General features: G+C 36.7%; 1 protein-coding gene across 1 annotated transcript in view; it reads left to right on the top strand.

Annotated features, from left to right (window-relative positions):
* Positions 1-20812, top strand: part of PAWR (pro-apoptotic WT1 regulator) — a 71299-nt gene extending 50487 nt beyond the window's left edge. Inside the window, exons 3-6 of the mRNA XM_042815384.1 lie at positions 1250-1284; positions 9764-9911; positions 11281-11385; positions 16058-20812. Of these exons, the coding sequence (XP_042671318.1) occupies positions 1250-1284; positions 9764-9911; positions 11281-11385; positions 16058-16144 (375 nt within the window). The 3' untranslated portion in view covers positions 16145-20812. The remainder of the gene's footprint in view (positions 1-1249; positions 1285-9763; positions 9912-11280; positions 11386-16057) is intronic.
* The last annotated feature ends 1171 nt before the right edge of the window (positions 20813-21983 follow it).

Genomic DNA, 21983 nt, shown 5'->3' with positions numbered 1-21983 from the left:
AAGTTGAAAACGTTTTACAAATTGTAATGGACTATAAGATCAAGTTTTGTTTCTGTAAAGCACGTTATTTACCAACTTTATTTTCTCTCATAAAATAACTCTCATTATCCCCATTCTTAGCTGGTTTATTTTTACTTACAAAAACGCCAGTATGCTGATCATTGAAGGCAGTGTACTGATACACAGAATTTTTGGAGTGCATGGAAATATCTCCTGTATCTTGTTTTGAAAACTCATTTCTACGTTTCTCTGTAATTAGCGTCATAAACAGAGAGAATTTCATGTTCTGCCGTTATTTTTTTTTTCCAGTAAAGGCAGTTGTTCAGTTCATTAATTACTTTAATATTTTTTTCTGACTTTTCACCTAATATTTACTGATGCTGGGGGGAGTTTTGTGTATGACTAATAAAATAATTGGTTCACGTCCTTCTTACAACATTGTAAAAAATGTTTGTGGATTTACTGTCTAATCTGAGCTATCTTTCGACCAGCTGAAACATGTCTTAATTTTTCTATTGATCAGGCAGTTACTGAAACTACAAGTGTAGCATTACGATGAAAATACATTGCTTCAGCTTTTCTATTTCTTATTTGTATATTTGAGTGTACAAAACAGCTGTGTCAAGACTTCTAGCCTACCTGTTTAACAGCAAATGCCAGGAGAATACTACTTCAGTGAATCTGAGGTGAGCCAGGTTGCAGTACCTGGGTTAGCATGATGAAGGGCATACCTGTAGATAGTCACCATCAACCAGCTGGCAATGCAATAACTTGATTTGTGTCTCAATCCCGTACTACTTGCCAGTTCCCATTTTTCTTCTGTTCAGAAGGACAGCAGTGGTGGCAGGAAAATCAGAGCAGTTTTGCTCTGTTACTCCTAGACAAAAAAAAATTAGCAAATAGCTGATTAACAGGTACCAAAATGCACAAATGTTTTCATATAGTAGTTATAGTTACCATGTACACTGTTATGGTGATATCTGGGACACTGCAGGGCATGGTGAGTACTTCACATTTTAAATTGTCATTAAGGCTTCAGAGCTGGAGTTGAAAAGCCATAGTGCGGTGACAGTAATCCCAGTATTCTGTCTGTCCTGACAGCAAAACAGTGCAAAACTGAGTTGTACAGCAGCTGTTTCAGGCTCCTTCTCTTAACTGTAGGGTTCATTTTCTGTGGGGTGATAAAATGTTATGGAAATACAAAAAAATAAAATGTTACTGATGAGTTTTTGCTTTCTGTTTCTTTCAGGACTCCTCCAGGATGGTTTCAAGCAGATATAAAAGGTATGAGATGTTTGTACTCAACACACTTAGTCACATACACAGTTGTCCCAGAAAGACTTTGGCCACCAAGTCAAACATCAGCTACCGATGAGCAATTGCCACAAAGGATGCTGCATTAGGGAAAGAAAACAGGCCGGGGGAAGTAATCCTGTCTGTTCAGTTTTGGTGAGGCCACACCTGGAGTGCTGTGTCCAGTTCTGGACATAGTGCTAAAGAGCTCAATGAAGGACCACCAAGATGATTTGAGACTAGAGTACCCCCCTTGTTATGGGACTGCTCTGCCTAGAGAAGAGTTATCTTGGCATATTTCATCAATGTCTATAAATACATGAAGACTGCAGAAAGGGTGAAGCCAAACTCTTTTCAGTGGTGCCCATTGTTAGGACAAGATGCAGTGGGCACAAGCAGGAGCCCAGGAGGTTCCCTCTAAACACCGGGAAGCTCTTCTGTGCTGTGTGGCTGACGGACCACTGGCACAAATTGCTGCAGAGAGGCTGTGGGGTCCTTGCTTGTGTATCTTCAGGAGCTGCCTGGGTATGGTCCTGGACACTGCTCTGCTTGAGCAGGGGTTGGAGCAGACTGACCCAGTAGGCCCTGCCAAACTGAATCCTATTGTGAAAATAGATGAAATACGTTTTTGAAAGCATAGGCCATTATACTACTGCTGAAGACATAGCCTGATTTGGAGTAAGGACTGGAGTGATGCACCAAACTTGCAAAACCCTCCCTGGTATATCACTATTTAAAAAACAAAAACAAAAAAAGGCAAAAAAAAAAAAAAAAACCTCAGCTAGTGTTTTATTTGGTCTTACGAGTGCCAAGCAATTTTCCAAGGCAGTATCTGAGTATTTTGGTCTGTGAATAACCTCGGAGCCAGCAGTTTAACAGTTGAGTTACGAATCTGAAGTTCAACACAGGTAATTTTGTTGCTTCCCACAGTACTACTGACAGTAATTTCTGTGATTTCATCATCTTAATATTTCATTTGCAGGAGATGCTGTTTACTTAGTGTGTCCTTTGTGTTATCTGTTTGTCTTTGAGACAAGTGTTACTCTTGTCATTTTTCAAGTTTATCAATCAGAACAATATTTCAGATGCTGATTCTGTACTGTACGTTGTGTGAAATTTTTGTCCATGTGGAACATATAGACATGGCTATCATATTTATCAAAAATGTAAAGGTAACATGGATTTTAAAATACATCAACTGAAGCAAGGCATTTTAATAAGTGTGTGCTTATTTTCACGTATGAGTGTATTCTTTTATACATCCTTTATTCAGGTAAAACATGTGGATGGTTTATTTGTGACTGTAGAAGTAACTGCAAAGAGCTCCTTCAATTGTCTGGTCTTCACTGGTGGATTTTCCACCCCTCGAAGCTACGCACCTATTACTTTATGCTTTAGATTTCTTGTTGTGGTGCTTTCCTTTTATATTTAGGTTTCTGGATTTTGATAAACATGGCCAAATGCTTTATATTGCTTAAGGGTTTTTTTGAATCACTTTATTATAGCAGAATGGGTGGACTTATTTTCACAACGTTAATACCTATGAAATTTCATGATCTTTTTTTATCAAGCACATTTTAGTTGAATCTTCACTTTCTCTTCAAATCGTTCTCTCTATCTGATGGATATTTAGTTGTGTGTGTCACAGTATTTGGTGGCTTTTTACAAAGCATTACCTTCACTTGATATTCACTTGCAAAAACTCAGTTGTGTCTAGGGTGCCAAGAAATAGAACTTTGAGTAATCGCACACATTTGTAACATATAAAAAAAAACCTAATTCTTCTGATTAACATTGCAAGAATAGAAGACTCTAAAGTTAGGAAATGCTAAAATAAGATGTGTTTGTGAAGTCTTTAGTCAGCTTTAGTTATATGTAGAATGTGCATTCTTTGTTCATGAACTTTGCCCCTCAAGACTTGCAACACATTCAGGAGGAATCTAACTTGCTGTGAGCTGCTCTCTAATATTTTTTTATGTATGTTGCCGGGTATCTTACTCGTTGTAGAATCTTCAAACCTCATGTTGAAAACAATGAATTATTTTCCTGTGAAGTCATCACAGCACTCAATACCCAAATATTGGTGGATTTTATTCTCACAATACCTCCATGAAATGTAAAGTAGTCAGTTCTTCACAGTCAGACGCTCAGTACTGGTTGTGTTAAGAGGTAAAAGTACCTATCCATTTTTCTTCTATATTCTAAAATTTCTCCCTCCTAAGTAGTTTTTTTGTTAAAAGCACTTGAACAAGACGTGTCTCCCAGTGGCTGCAGTGCAAAATCTTAAAGGAGTTGGGACCAGCGTCTTCTTCTCTTTGGGTTGTTTTTGGGTTGTTCTTGTCTTCCATCGTCTGCAATACAAGAATGTTCTAGAGAAAGCAGCCTGCTCTCATTCACTATGGTGTACATCTCTGTTATGTTCAAAATGTAGCAGAAGTCCTTTGGATACAGAATGTTCAATTCTGTGGTTATAATTGTGAGTCGCTTCAAGACCCAGATGTGTTCAACTTAATGGACTTTTAACAGTTCTGTTCGTGCTTACTTGGGTTTTTGAAGTGTATCAAGAGGGTAGCAAGTTATAACTTCTGGACAACCACTCTGAGATCCTATTTGAAGTTCTATTCCTTGCACTGGTCTAACTGCAGGCAGTCAGTACTTCCTGGATGAGGAAGAGAGAAGCTGTGCTAGCAGACTTTAACAGGCAACTGACAGCAGAAGTGGAAATGCAGTATTTCCTTAAAATCCCTACTCTGTTATAGACCCCCATGGGAAGAATGTATAATTTGTCAGAAAATTTCCTATCATTTTCTCCCATCTTTATTGCTCATACTCACTTGTTTTCTCCCTCTTTCCCAGTTGTTCGGCACCAGAAATGACATCTCAGCATTTTTGTTCACTTTACTCATTTCCATTTCCTGGCCCAGTTAGACAAAGACAACCTTTTCCCTCTTTCCCTCCTTTTCCTGCATTCTCCTGTTTAGCGATTAAGGTGCTTGCCTTCTCTCTGTCTCCATTTTCTGGCCTCTAATCTTGGATTACTGGTACTATCTCAGACTTCCAGTACGTTCCTTTTCCCTTCCCATGTAGCTGTTTTCAAGTCTACTAAAATACTCATCTTCCTGGACCTAAAAAGACAAGAGATGTTTCAGCAGCAGAGGAGGAAGGGTATGTGCTGGTCTATTCTGGTGAAGTTCCTGATCTCATCATTTGTTCTAGGGCTCAAGGAAGTGCATGCATTTTACTACCTATTTAATCAGACGTACTGAGTACTTCGCCTTGTATGGATGCAGTGGTACATGGTGAAACATTTATATGGTATTCCTGAGAAACCCATTTCACTGAGTGCCTCTTGATGGGAAGACGTGTTTACAAATGAAGTCTGCTGGCTGTTCTGTTATTCTACTTATGTTCTGGCTGACTTGAACAAACTGAGCCTGTCTCCTTATACAATAAAGTAAATAAATGCTTGGGATGAGAATCTTAATCTGTAACTGTAGTGTGTCTACAGAATTTGCTTTAAAATTTTCTGTACTCCCACCCTGGAATTTTGTATTTTGGTTCCTTTGTAGTTGCATGAGTTAACCACAGAAAATATTTTCAGAATGAAGTGATGGTTTTGTTGTGATTTGGAGTGGTACTGTAGGATGTATTTAAAATCATGACCAGTATCTTCAGGATTGTGCTTACATGGAGGCCACAGGACATGTTCCTGAACATATTGGAGAGTTGTGACCAGTCAGCTGTGCTGATCATCAGCTATGTGTGATTTAAATGTGCAGATGTCCTTCTCTGGCCCGTATCTATTTCTACATCTTTAGTTTTTCCCTTAGCTTTTCTTAACATAAGTGCTTCATCTTGGCCATTTCAACTACTGTTACTATAGCTGAGTATACCACTAGAAAAGACCTTGTGTGTAGTTATTATAAACCAGGAGGAAGACTGCCATTAGTAAGCGTGGTTTCCTGAGTCAGTTCTGATGGTATCGGGTCAAGGGAGGTGATCCTGTCCCTCTGTTCTGTACTGCTGAGACCTCACCTGGATTACTGCATCCAGATATGGAGCCCTCAGTACAGGAGAGACATGAACCTGTTGGAGCACAAAAACAATTAAAGGAATGGAACACCTCACTGCTAGGACAGGCTGAGAAAGCTGGGGCTGTTCAGCCAGGAGAAGAGAAGGCTGCAAGGTGACCTGATAGCAGCCTGTCAGTATACTTACAAGTAGGAAGGGGACAGACTTTTTAGCAGGGTCTTTTGTGATAGGACAAGGGGAAATGGTTTCAAACTTAAAGAAGATAGATTTAGGTTAGATATAAGGAAAAAGTCTTCTACTTGTGGGTGGTGAGGCACTGGCACAGGTTACCCAGAGAGATGGTGGATTCCCCATCCCTGGAGATGTTGAAGGCCAGGCTGGACCATGCTCTGAGCAACCCGATCTGCCTGTACATGTCCCTGTTCGTTGCAGGGGATTTAAAGGTTCCTTCCAAATCTAAGATTCTATGAATGACAAAGTGTATTCTGTTTCTTGAAATATTTAAGTGCAATCTACATGTAATCATGAATTATGTTTCTCTTGTATTCTGTGAATGAATAAGTTTGCAAGTAATAGCAAAGCAGGATGTACATATGGACGTCAGATTTTTTTGAGAAATACAAAGAGGACTTGTTTTAATGGCTTACTTTAAAGACTACCTGTCTGCTTTGGAGCTACTGAGCTTTCTTTTTAGACATGTCTTAAATTAAAACTGAAACTTAGCAGAGTAGGATTAAAAGTAATTCATAAATTTTGCATGGTTCATGCAGATCAGGCTGGAACAGTTCATAGAAAGAGATTAAAATCTCTTAGTGGTTCAGGGGTGTGTTCCCCTAATAAGTTTGTTTATTAGTGGAAATGAGTACAATATGGTGTGGTTTTATGGCTATCAGGCAGATTTCAGAGGGCTTTTCTCCTTGCTTGGGGTTGCACTGCACGCTGACATGGAACCCAGTAGGTCCAGACCCTACCCACTGATGCCTACAGACTGCGTTGTGCTCTGGTTCAGCAATCCTGCAAGAGATGGGAAATAGTTGAAGTGTAAGAGATCGCTCATTCCTAGATGGAGGTGCAGTGAAGGTCAAGTTAAAGCCCTGATTACTAAGAAGCTAGAACTACATTGAAAATGTAGTAACTCTAACAGTTAACCTGCTGCATACTAACCTTGATCTCTTTAACTGCGAAAGAGCGCAGCTGCAACATGTTCTCCTAACACTGTGCCCAGACTTGCCCACTTGCCTGTGCCTGGGAGCTTTGTGGCCAGGCCCAGCCCGCTCTGGGTGCTCGCTGAGCTGTCTCACCCAGCTTGCCACGTGTGGTGGGAGAATTGCTGTGCAAAAACCAGTTCTAAACAGGCTGAGGGTGGGGGGGGTTATTGAGGTGCTTTTCTTGGCTGTGATAGCCATCTTGTTGCTCAGATTGATGTGACAAAGCTGCTGAAACAGTTTGGGTTTGTTTTTACAGCTTAGGATGGCCTGAGTTGATCATGTCGCAGTTCCTCCCTGTCCCTGGTGCATCAGGCAGCCGCTGTGGGTCAGGGTCAGGGCTTCGCTGCTCTGTCACTTTCCGGCCAGGGCCACGGAGGTGGCTTGAGAGCATGCAGCTGTAGGGGCCAGGCCTGCTCTTCTCTGGCTCAGCCCCGATGGGCGCTGACATGGCCCCACAGACCCGAGGAACAGCAGTCCAAGGTAGACCGTTTAGAAACGTTGCCTGTCTCTCATTTTTCCAAAGAAGCTGTTAGCAGCTGGCTGGATTCCAAAGTGACACAATTAATCACAAATTTCCAAATTAAGTATAGTTACAAGATGCTGGAAATAAAAGTAAATGTGTTATAGTTGAAATCAATGACATTTGATTTTGACTAGGTGATATCATTTGGATGAAATTGCCATTTGGATGGTGCTTAAGGAAAATATTCAGAGAACCAAGATACATTGAAATAACAAGATTTATTCCACCTTTCTGCAATAATGCTATTAAAGCTGACCCTGTCTGAATAGCAGGTTTTATTTTCTTTTAAAGGAAATGAGTAGGATGCCATTCTAAAGCAGAGCTATTATTTCATATAAGGCTTGTCAGCAGCTGCAACGTGGGTTAATTTCTTTGCTGTTTTGTTACAACAAGCAAAATAATTAACTTCATTTCTGTTACTTTCCTTGCATTAGATTATGGACTAACACCTTAAAATGTTTAAAATCCCATTTCCTAAAAGTCTTCACGATAACATTCTTTTCATATTGATACTGAAAAGGAATATGTTTGGTGGGGTCCACTCCCCGGTGAAATAAGCAAGGAAATTTTTAAGTGTGACTCAGGGAAAATACAGAAAATGTCTTAATTTTTTGTATTAATGAAACCTTTCCTATCTGGTTATTCTTTCTTTTAGCTTTCCTTTAGGAGTACCTGCCAAGAGCATTCGGTGGAGTTGGGTTGAGATATTCCACTGTTGTCAAAAGGGATCATTTCTGAGTGATGAAAAATTGAGTCTTTTTTCACGTGGTCTGTTCTTATGACATTAACAGCATGAAACAACACATCTTTCAAGTAGCTAAATAATCTAGAATTTATAGAGTTAAGCTAAAATATTTCTCTTATGTTGTGTTGCAACATGCGTATCCGGTCCTAGAAATGTTTTCAAAAAAAATCTTCTAGATGGAGAATAAACAGTGCTAAATATGGTAATAACATTAAGCTACAAAATTCCTTACAATTGTGTCAGTGTGCCTTGGAAACTTCACACATACTGGAGCAGAGTAATATTTGCATCCACGAGAAGACATTCTTTTGCCAGATATGCATGCTTTTGATTTGCACTGAATCCATCTAGATCTGCATGCTGTCAGCAGGGGTTTTCTAGAGTTATGAAATGCAAAACTGTTAAACAAAAATATTAATCATATAATTCCAAAGTTTTAAAGGAGATGTTCTAAGGGTATTTTAGGTGCTTTTATTCTTTCCATGAACTAGAAATGATAATCAGTTTAGATTCCATTGCAGTGCTTTTTAAGGAATAGATACATGATCTGAAGCAGAAAACTTATCACCTTTTAGTCTATTTATCACTTCAAATGGTAAATAGACTAAAAAATACATACATTTTTAATCAGAGGAGCATCACTCCAAATATTTTGTGCTGTGCTTTTCCCATGGTAAATTGTTGTACTTGGTCTGGCTGGAATGCAGCTGACTTTCTTTATAGCAGTCAGTATGGCACTGTGTTTCTTCCATGAATGAAGATTGAGAGAGTTGGGCTTATTCAGAAAAGAAGCGGGGGAGACCTTATTGCAGTATTTTGGTAAAGGCAACCATCTTAAACTGAAAGAGGGTAGATTTAGATTGATATAAAGGAGGAGGTTTTCACTCTGAAGGTAGTAAGGCAATGGCAAAGGCTGTCAGAGAAGTTGTGTGTGCTCCATGCCTAGAGGTCTTCAAGGCCAGGTTGGGTGGGACTCTGGGTAACTTGATCCTAGTGAGAGATGTCTCTTGCTCTAGATGATCTTTGGTCTCTTCCAATCCAAACCAGTAAGTGCACAGTATTAAGAGATTTTCTCCTCTACCTTCACTTCCACCACATGGGCATGAGATTGAGAGTGGACATGGATGGAACATTCTTATCATACAGTGTCTTGCTCAGTAATAAAATTGGAGTAGCAGAAAAAGAACTGCTGGGGGTGTGTGTTGTCCTCCAAAGCAGGCTTGGCACTTGTCAGCATGTGATGAGTGATTGCCTTTGCATTACTTGGTTTTTTCCGCTCTTCATCTTGAGTTCAGGTGCTTAGCTTCTGGCTGGGTTACCCCACCACTCCTGGCTTTGCTCAAGCTCTGTTGAGCTGGTTTGTTTGTTTTCAAAGATTTAATGAAAAATTTATAAATTGCCACTAAAAAAAAGAAGCAAGTCAGTACCCTCTCCTGAATTCTTAAAGGGTACTAAACAGCTATTTGCTGTAGCAGTGAGAATTTTCCAAAAGTCTTGCTTTAAGGATTCAGGCTATATGCCTCCTGAGTTTTTAACTGAAATTAAATGATTTTGAGGCCAACAGGTTCCATTTCACAGGAATACAGTTTTAGAAAAGATCAAAAAGTTCTCTTCAGTAAATTCATATTTGCTGCTTAAATTACCCTGCTCGAAGAAGATATTGCATAGTGATCAACTCAGACAGACTACTATAAAATGTTAATCTAAGAAAGTTATGAGCTACAACATTTTATGATAAGGAGATACACCCTAGTTTCTTAATACAGATTGTATCTTGAGACAGTCTTGTGTGTAATTCCCTGAGGCAGTGAAGTTAGTGAGTTCTCAGCAACACAAAGCTGTGAAAGCTATGCTCTGCAGTTTGTTGTACTGACATCTTAAGTGCTCTGGAAACACTATTATTTCTACCTTTTCCGTTTTGTTAAATCTGTAAATCTGTCTGCTTTGCTCTATGTCTTTTAGTACAAGTAATGCTCCAGAAGATGATGCCCTAAATAGATATTCCCGAACAGACAGGACAGCTTACAGCAGATACAGCAGGGATGCAAACTCTTCTGGGAGTTCTGTACCAAGTAATGCTTTGGAAAAGAGGATTGAGGAACTTGAAAGGGTGAGTGCCAACTAATGTCTGCATGGTATACATCTGAAATAAAGTACCTTTGAAACCTTGTGGGGAAATCAGTAGTGAATTAATACAGAAATGATGATTGATGCTTGGAGTGCAGCTGTTTACATCTACAAATGTATGTAAAGAAGCAAGCAGACAGAAAGAATGTGAGCTTTCTAACCATCATGAATGTTTCATTTTCATTTGGCTTGGAAGTACAAAATAGCTGAGGTAAGGATAATACAGCGGAGAGCCAGCTGTGCTGTGTGTATTTGTCGTATGTGCTTCGTGACGCACAAATGTAGGGCAAATGACCCAGGGGGAGATGGGGCTCACCAGCTGGTCAGAAAATAAGCAATGTTCTTATCTGATTTACTTCTTGTTTTGGATTTCATCATGTATTGAAGTGGTATAAAATTTAATTATTCTCTTGTTGTTCACTGTATTGTTAGGCACTTAAAAATATATTTCAAGCAAAGTTTTCTTTATTCCAGACGTTTTTAGTACAAACATTTTTGAAATAACAATGTTAAAGCTGTGTTCTTCACTTAAAACTTTTTGGCTAAGTATGTCATCTGTGTAACATATTATGAGCTTCTGTTTCTTCTTTTGAAGTGGGTTTTTATGAGTAAGTAGCCAAATTTTTTTGAATTTGTATGGATGAAGTTGTTATGGCCTGCCCTGCAGAAGCTGACTGAATAAATGCAATTTGAATAAGCTTTTAGTTTTTCTTTTTTTAAATGAGAAAAATGTAAAGCTTGCTTTTTTTTCCCTGAGACTTAGGGAAGCCAGATTTGGGTGAAATTTGCTATAATCTTCCAAATTCAAATCATTTTTCTTCTCAAATAATTCAATACAAATAGGAGAAAATAGAAGAAGATTTAATGGTTGCTTTTCAGATTCCCAAACTCTGATTTGGTGATATTCTGATTCATTTTCATTTTTCTCTAATTCAAGCCCCCATATCTCATGAGGTCTTCATTCCCACATGAACAAGTATTAAACAGAAATGAAAGGAAAAAATATATACATAATGTGAGAACTGAGACTTTACATTAACATATTTGTCTCATAGACTCTCTTCCAATTTTGGACTCGTGTAAGGGAGATATTAATTAAGCATCTGTGGAATAGGAGACATCACCCAGGTTAGATGTGAGTAAAATATTTTCTTAGACGTGATTCATTAGCTCCTTGCAGCGTAAAGGCTTGAAGGCTTTTGGGTTTGACTTGCTGTAGAAGCGGAATTACAGGTATTTGTGTGGTTTATGTCTGTGTGCATGTAGTGAGGGTGTGGTATTTTAATGGCAATAAAATAAAACTCTGTCTTTAAAACAATTAGCTTTGACACCAGTGTGTGTTCTGTTTTTAGGAACTTGCAAAGGAGAGACAGGAAAATGTAAGATTAATGAAGATGACACAGGATAAAGAGGAAGTAATTGGAAAACTGAAGGAAGAAATTGATTTATTAAACAGAGTAAGAACATCTTTTCTTACATGGTGCTTTGTGAAGTGGAGATAAAAAACCTCTGCATTCTCTGTGCTTTTCTTCAGGTTCTTGTAACCACTTGGCAGTCGCAAAAGAATTAAGGAATTAAGTGTTTTTTGTTTTTTTGTTTGTTTTTGTATCTGTGTAACTTTTCAAGAGGCATGTTAATAAGTTATATTTTCCAGGTGACTTCTGTTTGTCGTCATTAACTTCCAAAACTTTTTAACTGTTGAGAAACTTCTTATTGCTGTTTTGTTGTTGTTGTTTGTTTGTTGTACAATGAGATTACAAAAGCATGTGTTCTTTACTGCCTCTTCCTCTCAAATTCAGTATGCAGCATACCAGGAATTAATGAAGTCTGGGGTTCAACAGTTTTCTCAGCGAACTGTTCCAAGGCTCGTGTCAGAAAAAGCAATGATAGCTTTAATTTATTTATTGTCAGTTCTAATTTACTAGTTAGGTAATGTTATTAGTAGGTAATCTTAGACAGATTTGGAAGTGTGTAACTATTACTATTCTGACCCACATTGTTATACTTTTTGTTTTTGATCCCAAAATAAAGGCATAACAAGACAAGGGGCAGGAGGCTTGGGTTATCTGTGCTCAGTGCAGGGTGTGAAGGCATGAGAAGAAGTTAGGGAGTTAAGGCTTGCTTAGGAAGTTAAGGCTTGCTTAGGAATGGGGCAGAGTAAGAAATTTTTGAAGTTAGTGTGAAATACCAGTTTTAACAAGTTCCACTCTAAAGGATGGACTGGGAACTCTTTCCTAGAACAGATTGGTGACCTTGATCTCAAACGATTCAATTGATGTGCAGAGCCTGGATGTACTTGGGAAATACGCTTCTGCTATTTATGCTCTAGCTTTATGGGGAGATTCAGATCTTCATGTAAAATTTAAACAAAATGGCCTTGCTGAATTCAGCAATAAAGGGAGGCAATAACTTCACGTGCATTGTGGTAGACTTTGATTTTTTGTTGTATTTGTTTGTAACAGTGGAGATGAACATACACAAAAGATAGCAAATAAATCCACAGGACTAAAGTAACTGTTATTTCTTTTTATAAAGAAAGATGGAATATATAGACTTAATGAGATATTGTGTGTACTGGAGAGATTTGTGATTTAATTGAGGAATTGGTCTTCACACCATTTTTACATCTGACAAGTAATCTTTCACATCTAAGCTCACCTCTTCAGTATTACTCGAGGAATCTGTTCACTCCTAATGGGTAATGGGTGGCAAAGCTACTCAATACTGCTGATCACGTCTGATTTCCTGTCTCAGAGATCAGAAAGCAAAAAACACAGAAGTGCCCAAATCACTGCAAGCCTGTGTTTTAAGACCTGTTTCGACAGTTTCTAAGGCAGAAGCAATGATTTTTTTTTTCCTACTGTATTTGAAGGATGATGTCCTAAATTAAATCCATAAAGTGTCTGATTAGAAACCATCTTTGGACATCCATACTAAAATCAAACAAGCCTTGTGTACTGCCTGCATTTAAGTATGATGGCAACTTCTGTTTGTTGTGTGAAAAAAAAATCAAAATGTAGTAATTCCAGAAACCTTTTTGGTACAGAACGACTAAAACTGCATTATTCAATGAGAGATACTCATGGAACTCCTATTATTTTTTTTTTTTTTTTTTTCTCCACAGCACAGCATTTATCATAGCTATAACATTATGTATTAGCTGTATTGCACTGCAGCTATTAATGTTTGAATCCTACAGGTTTTTCTTAACTTTGAAATGGCTGCCTTTTGACTTTCTGACCATCTTACTGATTTGTTTTACAGAAATTGAAGCCAACATTTGTCAAGTGATATTTCCATTAAAGCAGATATAATTTACCTTCTTTTTTAATAGCTTTTGGATTTTTCAATGCTTTTATATTAGCTATCCATGTGAATTTAGAAAAAGAAAAGCTTTAGAATAGTGAAAAGAGTTACAGAAGTATTACATCATTCCCATGATGGAAGGGCATGAAAGTTAATGCAGCAGTCATATTTGCCTAAGGCTTGAGTTTGCAACTGTGATCATGAGAGTCAGCACTTAAACATCCATCTGTTCTTCATAGAAGGTTGCTCTGTAGACCTGGCATCAGGATCACATGCTTTACGTGGAGGATAAGAGGAGCCCTGATGACTTAGTGAGCTTATGCAGTGATCTTTTTGAAAGGCTTTGCTTGTAAAGAACCTAAATGGAGGTCTTGAAATTTGACCATCTATGCATCTTTCCTGTTAATCAAAAAATGCTGTTATTGCATGTTAGATCGCAACGAAGTGGAAAGAATTTCAAGTCAGCCTAAATGCTATTTTATTCCTAGCTTCCCGACTTCTCAGCCCTCATGTTTAGAGAAATGCTCTTTCCAGAAGTTTTGGTCAGTTTGTGACCACAGATGCATCCTTCATCAGCAGAGACCTTGTGTTACACTTGAAAAGCTATTTTTACAAGAATCTTGAAAACTTGTTGGCAGACTTTTTCTTCTCTTTTTAAATAAATACATTTATTTAATGTGAAAATATGATTTTACTGAGAACAGTCAGTACAAACATGCTTAAAGAATGCTAGCTGCATTTATACTGAGAACCAGAGAAATCTTTCTGCCGTAAATACCATCTTTTCATTCCAATAGATTAACTACTAAAGTACGTCTGCCACCTTTTTGTAAGAAAGGAGTAATTGCTTCGTAAGCACCTCAAGGGAAAGGCATCTCAGGATTCTTAAGTCAGACATTAGTACACTAAGTTCAGCTGTCAGTTTACACTTAATCATGTCTGGTCTTACTGTCACTGTAGTTAAACATATATTTGAATATAATTAGTGAGAATTCACAGTCCAGCTAGTGTCAATGCTGTGCAGTTATTGGTTCCTTTTGTAGACCAGGCTTTCCTACTATTGCATCTTATTTACTAATAAATGTAAATCATTAGCCTTGCAGTTATTAATTTTGAATAAGAAGCCTTAAATTACAGAGCAGCATAAACCGCTTTCTTCTCTCAGTCCACTATTTCCTTAGATACTTAAACTGATTCAGTTATTTTTTCTGGATCACATTCAAGAACATCTTTGGAATGTTGTTTTATCATCATAAAATTTCAGAAACTATTCATATTCTATTTGGAATAAATAACAGGTATTTTTATTCAGAAAGCTGGTAGGCAAGCTTTAATTGAGTTACCTAATGGCTCTGTTAAAAGCATGATCAAGCACAGTATTACATTCACTGAACTGAAAAGTACAACCGTACTGATAATAGTATTTTCCCTTCCACCTTATTATTTATCTGCACAAGGGATAAAACAAATTGTGTTTTCTAAAATGACATAGTAAACTGTATTTACAGTAGCTGCTCATCAAAACTTTTGCACATGTGGATGGTTAACGCTTGCATGTGTTACAGCAGACAACTGCTTTTCCAGGAAGCCATTCCTGTGTGACACAGTATTACCTCTCTTAATACAAAGAGGAATTTCTGCTAGTGATTTTCAACTCCAGACTACAAAAACAAAAGATTAATTGCAAAGGTATTGGATTTGGGCTTGCCAAATTGAAGAGGCTTTTAAAAATCGCAGAACTGATTAACACAGTCTCTAGAATGCACTTCTGGAGTGATCCCACTGAAAAAAGATAAAGAAAATAGATTCCTTATGTTAAACAGCACTTAGCAACTAAAAGGAATAAGAGAAAAACATCTTTTCTCTATTACTGTTTTATGTTTAATCTAGCCTGACAACACTGGGGATTTGCAAAGAGATCAGAGGACATCTAATAGCTGATCGGAGTCCTGGTTCTTCCTCCTTTTGCCTGCCTTTCATTTTTCTTCTCAAAGTGCTGTCCCTGATGCCACTATGTCCTCATTTTTTTGTTGTTGTTCTTATTCTGTTTGTTCCGTATTGTTTGTACACTACAATTATTTTTACTGAACCAATGCTGACACCAGCAGCCAGCCTCACCATTTTCTCACTATAATTTTCTCACTATAAAGACCTGGGAGAATTTGGTAGGAAATCAAGCACTGAGATTGGAAACTAGTTAAATTCCATCGATGGAAGGAGGAAGGACACTTGTGGTAGGAGCAATCTATTTTAAGGATACATTTTTAGTGTGTATCCTTTCAGTAAGGATTTAAGTAGAAGTTATGATATACCTTTTAATTTTACTTACTTTTTTTCCACAGCAAATGAAAAAAATAGGCAGGTGGTTCTTTTCCTGAAACAAAAAACACAACAAGGATGCTTAATTTAAAATACAGGAACTGACTTTACTGTAGTAATAACCAGTAATGTGTACATATGCATGTAGGATATACAAGCATAGTGTAGGGAGCAGGGGTTGCAGCTAATGTAGAAACTCCATACCAAGTAATCACACCCATCCTATTTTGATTTTCTGTTGCATTAATTTGTTGCTATAGCTTCAGTTTTGCTCATATGTTCCCATTTCAATGTACTTGTTGTATATGTGAATGTAACACTGATGATTTTTAATTACTGTAAAATAATTGGAAAAATAATGATTTTAACAGATTGACTCACAATGACAGTAATTCATCCCAAACCCAACTTCTTGAGTTTAGAGCTAAGATGTTAAATTCCTGCTGCTGCTAATTGCGAGTTTGTATTTATGTCCACAGAAATGTTCTCATTTTACTTTCACAGGACCTAGATGATATAGAAGATGAAAATGAACAATTGAAGCAAGAAAATAAAACCCTCTTAAAAATTGTTGGACAGCTGACAAGGTAGAAGATTCAAGCCTCAATGAGGAAAGATTTAAAAACTACTGATTGAATGTTAAGGTCAATATAGTAATACTTCCTGTGTTGCAGTATGTTATAATAACTGTCTTTATATTTATTGTTAGGAAACCAGATGAATGTTTATTTTCGTAGTTCTTTCTTCTTGCAATGGATGGCATCAAAACTGGGGTTTTATCTTTAGCTTTCATTTCACGGAAGAATGATGAAAATTTTTGTCATATTACAAAATCCTAAATTCAAAAATTTGGGGGTTTTCTATCTTCAGATTACATCGGGATATTCTAGGGTAGTTTAAAACTCATAGCACCAAGATCACTTTCAGTCCATGTGGGTGTATATTTTTGAAACGAATGAAAGCAATACAAAGAAGCTTTGTTTACACAGATCCAAACTATATTTTTTGTGAATTATTTGCTTTTTTGTTTCAACAGCTGTAAAGTGGATGCCTTATTACTGATGTATAACATTTTGCAGATTGATTACTTGCTCTAGAAGCTCTTGTAATGTTGAGGGGTTTTTTTACTGTATCTGAAAGACTGACAGTAATAGAGTAGTAGTGATATTTTTCTGTATAGCAGCATTTTGTCAGGAGGGGGAGTTTTTATTAATAAAATAAATCACCTGTGGTATCAGCATTAATGAGTTCTTAGAATCACATTGAAGTTGTGCACTGCAGTTTATTTTAAAGCTTTTGCTTTAGCAATGAAATGCAATTTTGCTATCAACCAGTAAATTTGTGTGCTGTGAGAATACAAACAAAGCCTGGAGCTTTCATCTTGGCAAAGACACTTCTGCAATGCATTTCTATTTAAAAGCCGTTAAGATTTGTAGTGACCATAACCAATGTGAGGTTTGCAACGTTTCCATTTTTAAGCTGGGTCAGATTTTTTGTACCTGTGTAATAAAGTAGAGAGGAATACAAGTGGTTTGCACCCTTTTGAGACATTGAATGGTTTTATAAAAAAAAACCTTTTATACTTGATTTTAAACTAACAAAGTGTTTAAGAAGTGCCTGTTTAAATGTTACAATCTGCTTATGAGTGCATACTGATTATAATATGACAGTAAATTTTCATTTTATATAAAACAGGTTTAATTAATAGTTTACTTCTTAAAATTCCTTTTAGGCTGAAATTTGATGTTCTTTATTTCACTTTAATACAACATCTATTTCATTCTTAATCAGAATTAATATATTTCATTTGAGTCAGAAGACCTGAAAGAAAAGCATTTCAAAGAGTCTAGGCTTTTTCTTGCCAATTTTGAAGTTTGGTGCATGCATGTAGCTTTTGTTACATTAAAACTTAAAGGCAACTTTAATACATATCAGATTTACCAGTTGTTTCCATGCAGTATACTCAATGGCTGGAAGAGATTCTTGAACTTCAAATTCAGGAATTACTGTTATGCCTTAGATTGTTTTGACTACAGGATTTTACATTTGTGTAATCTAACGAGGAAGAACTTTTCAGAACTTTAAAGGATTTTTCAACAAGTATTTTTGAAGTTATTCCAGGTTGCCTTCAAGTTTTTCTTCATAAAGGAAGAGATATCCCATGGGGCAGAATTTAAATGTTACCTCAAGTTTTTGAATGGAATGGAGGGGGGAGGTGTATTGGCCCTCTGAACTATGAGATTCAGCAGTGAATATCTGTCCAAATATTAGCCAAACAGTAAGAGGAAGTCCCTTCATTTATCATTTCCATAAAGTTAATTGGAAGTCATATAATCATTTGGGTTGTATGCCTTCTGAATAAATACAGAACTTTCTCTGGAAGAATATTTGATTTCCTTCTGTGTGTGCTGAGTAGGAAATACACATACAGGTCTAAGATGCGGGATGTGAAACTTACTGAAAAATTTCTGAGGTTCTTAATTCAGAAAGATAGATAGTAATCCAAAGTTGTAAATCAGGTATTTCGTAAACTGTATGTCACATACATTTTAAACCAAAGAAGCATGATGACAAAGAACACAAACAAGAATTGTCGTCAGATTTACCTCTTTTTGGTTTGCTTGTGTATTGAATAAAGCTTAGCAGCAGAAACCCCAAAATTAGTATTTCTTTTTTTAACCTGACACGCAGTTGTGATGGTATCATTGGGCCGAAGACCTATGATACCAGACCTTGAAGGGGCAAGGGAAGTTTCCAAATATTTGAAAGCAGTAGTCCTTCAGGAAGAAAGGTGTGAACAATGGAACTGCTGAGAATTCACACCTAAAGTTACTTCAGGACATTATTTTTTGATTTGTATACGGATGTTCTGTATACAAATATAAAATGCTTCAGTACTAAAAGTACTACGAATACCCACAAATGGTATTTTTAATCATAACATTTATGCTGACCTTTGTGAAGAGTTGATGGCTTTTTGAAAGACCTGTTTCAGTAATAATTTCTTACTGCTTATGTTACCAGTCTCTTGGGAGAAGTTTAGTAGACTCTAGAGTAATGGTATATTATTTAGAATGTTATTAATCACCTAGTCATTACTTGCCATTATAGTTTTGTTTCAGTAAGGTGTCCTTATAATCAAGCTCAACCATAGAACAAGTTTTTCTCCTAGGCGATTCAAATATGTTAACTTAGCTCCTTTGCCAGCAGTTCAGTAACGAGTGTCCCCACACTCTCCAAACCAACACCTGAGTTGTTCTCAGCAGATACGCTGCTGCAAGTGGGAACCCTTCTCAAGTGGGAAGGCTGTATGATTCCTGGATCGTACCTGGGCTAAATTAACATACCTAGTGTAAATTACAGCTTTTTTTGGAAGGGAGCACTACTATGCAATATTTGCTGGATGGATGACTTTCTTGGAGATTTCTAACTTTCCTATCTTATAACTTGTACCAGACTTGCCTAGGTCTAGCATCTGTGTTTCTAGGTACTTGAATCATCTAGGAAATTTAAACAAAAAGAAATCCCTGTTGACTAAAGCAAATGACAGGAAGTGCTTTAATAACAAACAGCACACAATACCTGTTTTAAAAATGCAAAATTATACTCTTTTTATGGCCATGTACTGTTGTATAGAAGACAGACACTGTGAGAGCTGAAGGTTAAAATTCTGCAACAAAAGTTGTTGATTCTACACTCTAATCTTGGTAGGATTTGTTCTTCAAAATTAGAAATTTAAGCACATATAAGTGTTGTTGATTTTTACAAGGAAATTAAACATTGTGCATTTTTTTCATTTTAAAATAATTAAGTAGCCATGTTTAAGTTCAGTGTTATTTGCTTTATATATTAACCAAAAGGGTACAATATTTGCAAATGAGTGGTTTTTCTCTGTCTTAAAAGCAAAAATTTTGTGCTAATTTGTATTTACACGTTCTGAGTTTAATATATTTCTCTTGGCTCTGAATTTGATTGAAAAAAAGAGGGTTACAAAAAACCAATGAGGGAATTCCAAGGTAGGAAGCAGAACCTAACGATTTGGTGTTTTATTATCCAGCTGTGGGAGGACCTGTGATTGGCATAAGCTCTACAGAGAGAGACAGGAATTTAAGTACATTGGAAAAGGAGGGATTAATCTGTATCAAAGTTTTTTTCTACGTGTCAGGTAACATTACAACTTGGAAATTGCTACTATAGGACCAGAAGGAATACTGGAGATCAAATTACTTCTTAACCCTTTCCCAGGAGGGCAGAGTTACACTGGCTTCAGGTATTTCATATCTTTCTGTAAGTTTTTTGTGTCTACTTCCAGCTTGAATTCAAACAAATCAGTATTAGTAGCCCAGAGGAGGGATAATTATTGGTGAAACAAACAGACCATACACACATAGGGACTGGTCAGTATTTCTTGAGTTTAAACCCTTTTTGAAGTTGTCAGTTCAGCTCGTCCATTTTCATCAGTATTAATCATGATGAACACGTCAGTTGTAGTAACAGCCATTGTAGTTAGAGAAACAGCCGTTGCAAGCCATGACTTACACATGTACAATAAAATAAATCTGTGCTACTTCCTTAGTTCTGAGACAAAGGAGCTAAGACTGTATTTACAAAATCTGTTAAAACAAGCGAAAAAATGAGTTCTACATCTTGTCTGATAATGTGATATGGATCCTCTTTGCTGAAGGTTCACTACAGATATGTTCTAAGTCAATCATTCCAGTTTCAATACCTCCGTATGGAGCATTTCTGCTTGTGTTATTAAGCATTTCTGTGTCATATACCCAGGATATAAAGGACTTTGATTTGTGTTCTATATACCATTCCTGATCTTCCAAGTACGGTGACTTACTGTATTATTCTCCACCTACCATTTTTTCTTGTACTGCAGCAGGTGTACATTACACTGTTAATTTAATCCTTTTGTTTTTATTTCTGGATTTGTGGTGTAACTTTTCTTGTTCGAGGTTTTGGCTAGTTGTAATTTTCCTATTCTGAAAAAATTGTGATAGTTGACTTTTCCTCTGAAAATAATCTCATAATGCAGTCATTTTTATAAATACCCTTTTTATGCATTTAAGAAGTTGAAGCACCAGTAAATGCCTGAACACCCATTTTAGTTTTGAACACTGATTAGTTGTAATATCTGTGGTATCAGATGAAATTTGATGTTGAGATTTACTATTGCAGGTAAAAGATATGCATTTAATCTAACAATAAAGACTGTGTGCCTTTGTCCAAATAAAAGAAAATTCTTTTTAATCTTGGCTGACTATTTATTGTGTTTACAGGAGAATTAATGTCATCTCACTGGAATTCTGACTGAATTTGTCATCAATATTGAGAGGCACCCAAACTGGGGATTTTTTCTAACATTCAGATGAAATTATTCAAGTGTGCATGTTTACACACACGAGAGAAATCTGTGTGTTTTTACTGTACTTTCTGCTCTCACTCGGCCTTCAGGAATGTAGTGAGCACATCCTACAATCAATTAGATGGACCTGTTTTTTTTTCCCATGCTTCAGAATTTAAGTTCAGTTTATCCCAGGAAAAGTTTATGATGCTGCTTCTGTAGAAACAAACTGATTTCAGAATGGATTTCATTTCTATTTGAATACATGTTCACTTCTTCACAGGCAGAATCATTAAAGACAACCTCCTTCTTATTCCATGCTGTAGGAAGGTAAGAGGTGGCTAGTACTATGGATCAGCAGTGAACACTAAGTAGAGAAAAAAAAAATATGTATATATATATAAAATACATTACAGCTTATTCTTAAAGGTTTATAATGTTGCCTGACCAAACAAACAAACAAAAAATCCAACCTGAAACTAGAATAATAAACAGTAAGCATTGGCAATAATTATGTAGGTCCTTGAATAGGAGTCACCTTCTTAGGAGATTTTAACATGTGTGACTTTTAGGTATTTGTTACATTATAAAGCTTGATTAAAGATAGTAAGAGATAAAACCTTCATAGGTTACAAACAGGTTAAAAACTGTTACAGGTTAAAAACTGTAGGTTACAAACATGGGTATCAGTTTGTTATGAGAGCTGGAATTGCTTTGAAAGGGAGGTAATGAAAATGTACACACATTGGTGCTAATTCTCTGCCTTTTTTTTTTTCTTGTAAACAGGATATGATCGTGTTTTGTAATTGATCTGCTTATTGTTGACTTCATGTTATAACTAAAAAATGTCTGAGCTTTGTGAAACAGCAGAAGGACATGCTTACAATGTAGTGACAGCACAAATGAAAACCCTTCTTTGTACCAGAATATCTTCTAAAGCCCAAAGCATAATTATAAAGAAAAATGGTGGTTTTTCTCACGCATGAGGTTGTATATCAGAAAGGTGCAGCCTGATAATTGGCATCTTGGCACAAGCTCCATAAGTATTTATCTCTGTAAGTCAGGTTTTGTAGACCA

This window comes from Centrocercus urophasianus, unplaced genomic scaffold (assembly GCF_019232065.1).
Source record: "Centrocercus urophasianus isolate 14NV4802_14NV808 unplaced genomic scaffold, USGS_Curo_1.0 seq_15, whole genome shotgun sequence".
Taxonomy (NCBI): domain Eukaryota; kingdom Metazoa; phylum Chordata; class Aves; order Galliformes; family Phasianidae; genus Centrocercus; species Centrocercus urophasianus.
Note: the sequence above shows the minus strand (reverse complement) of the source record. Positions and strands in the feature narration are given on the sequence as shown.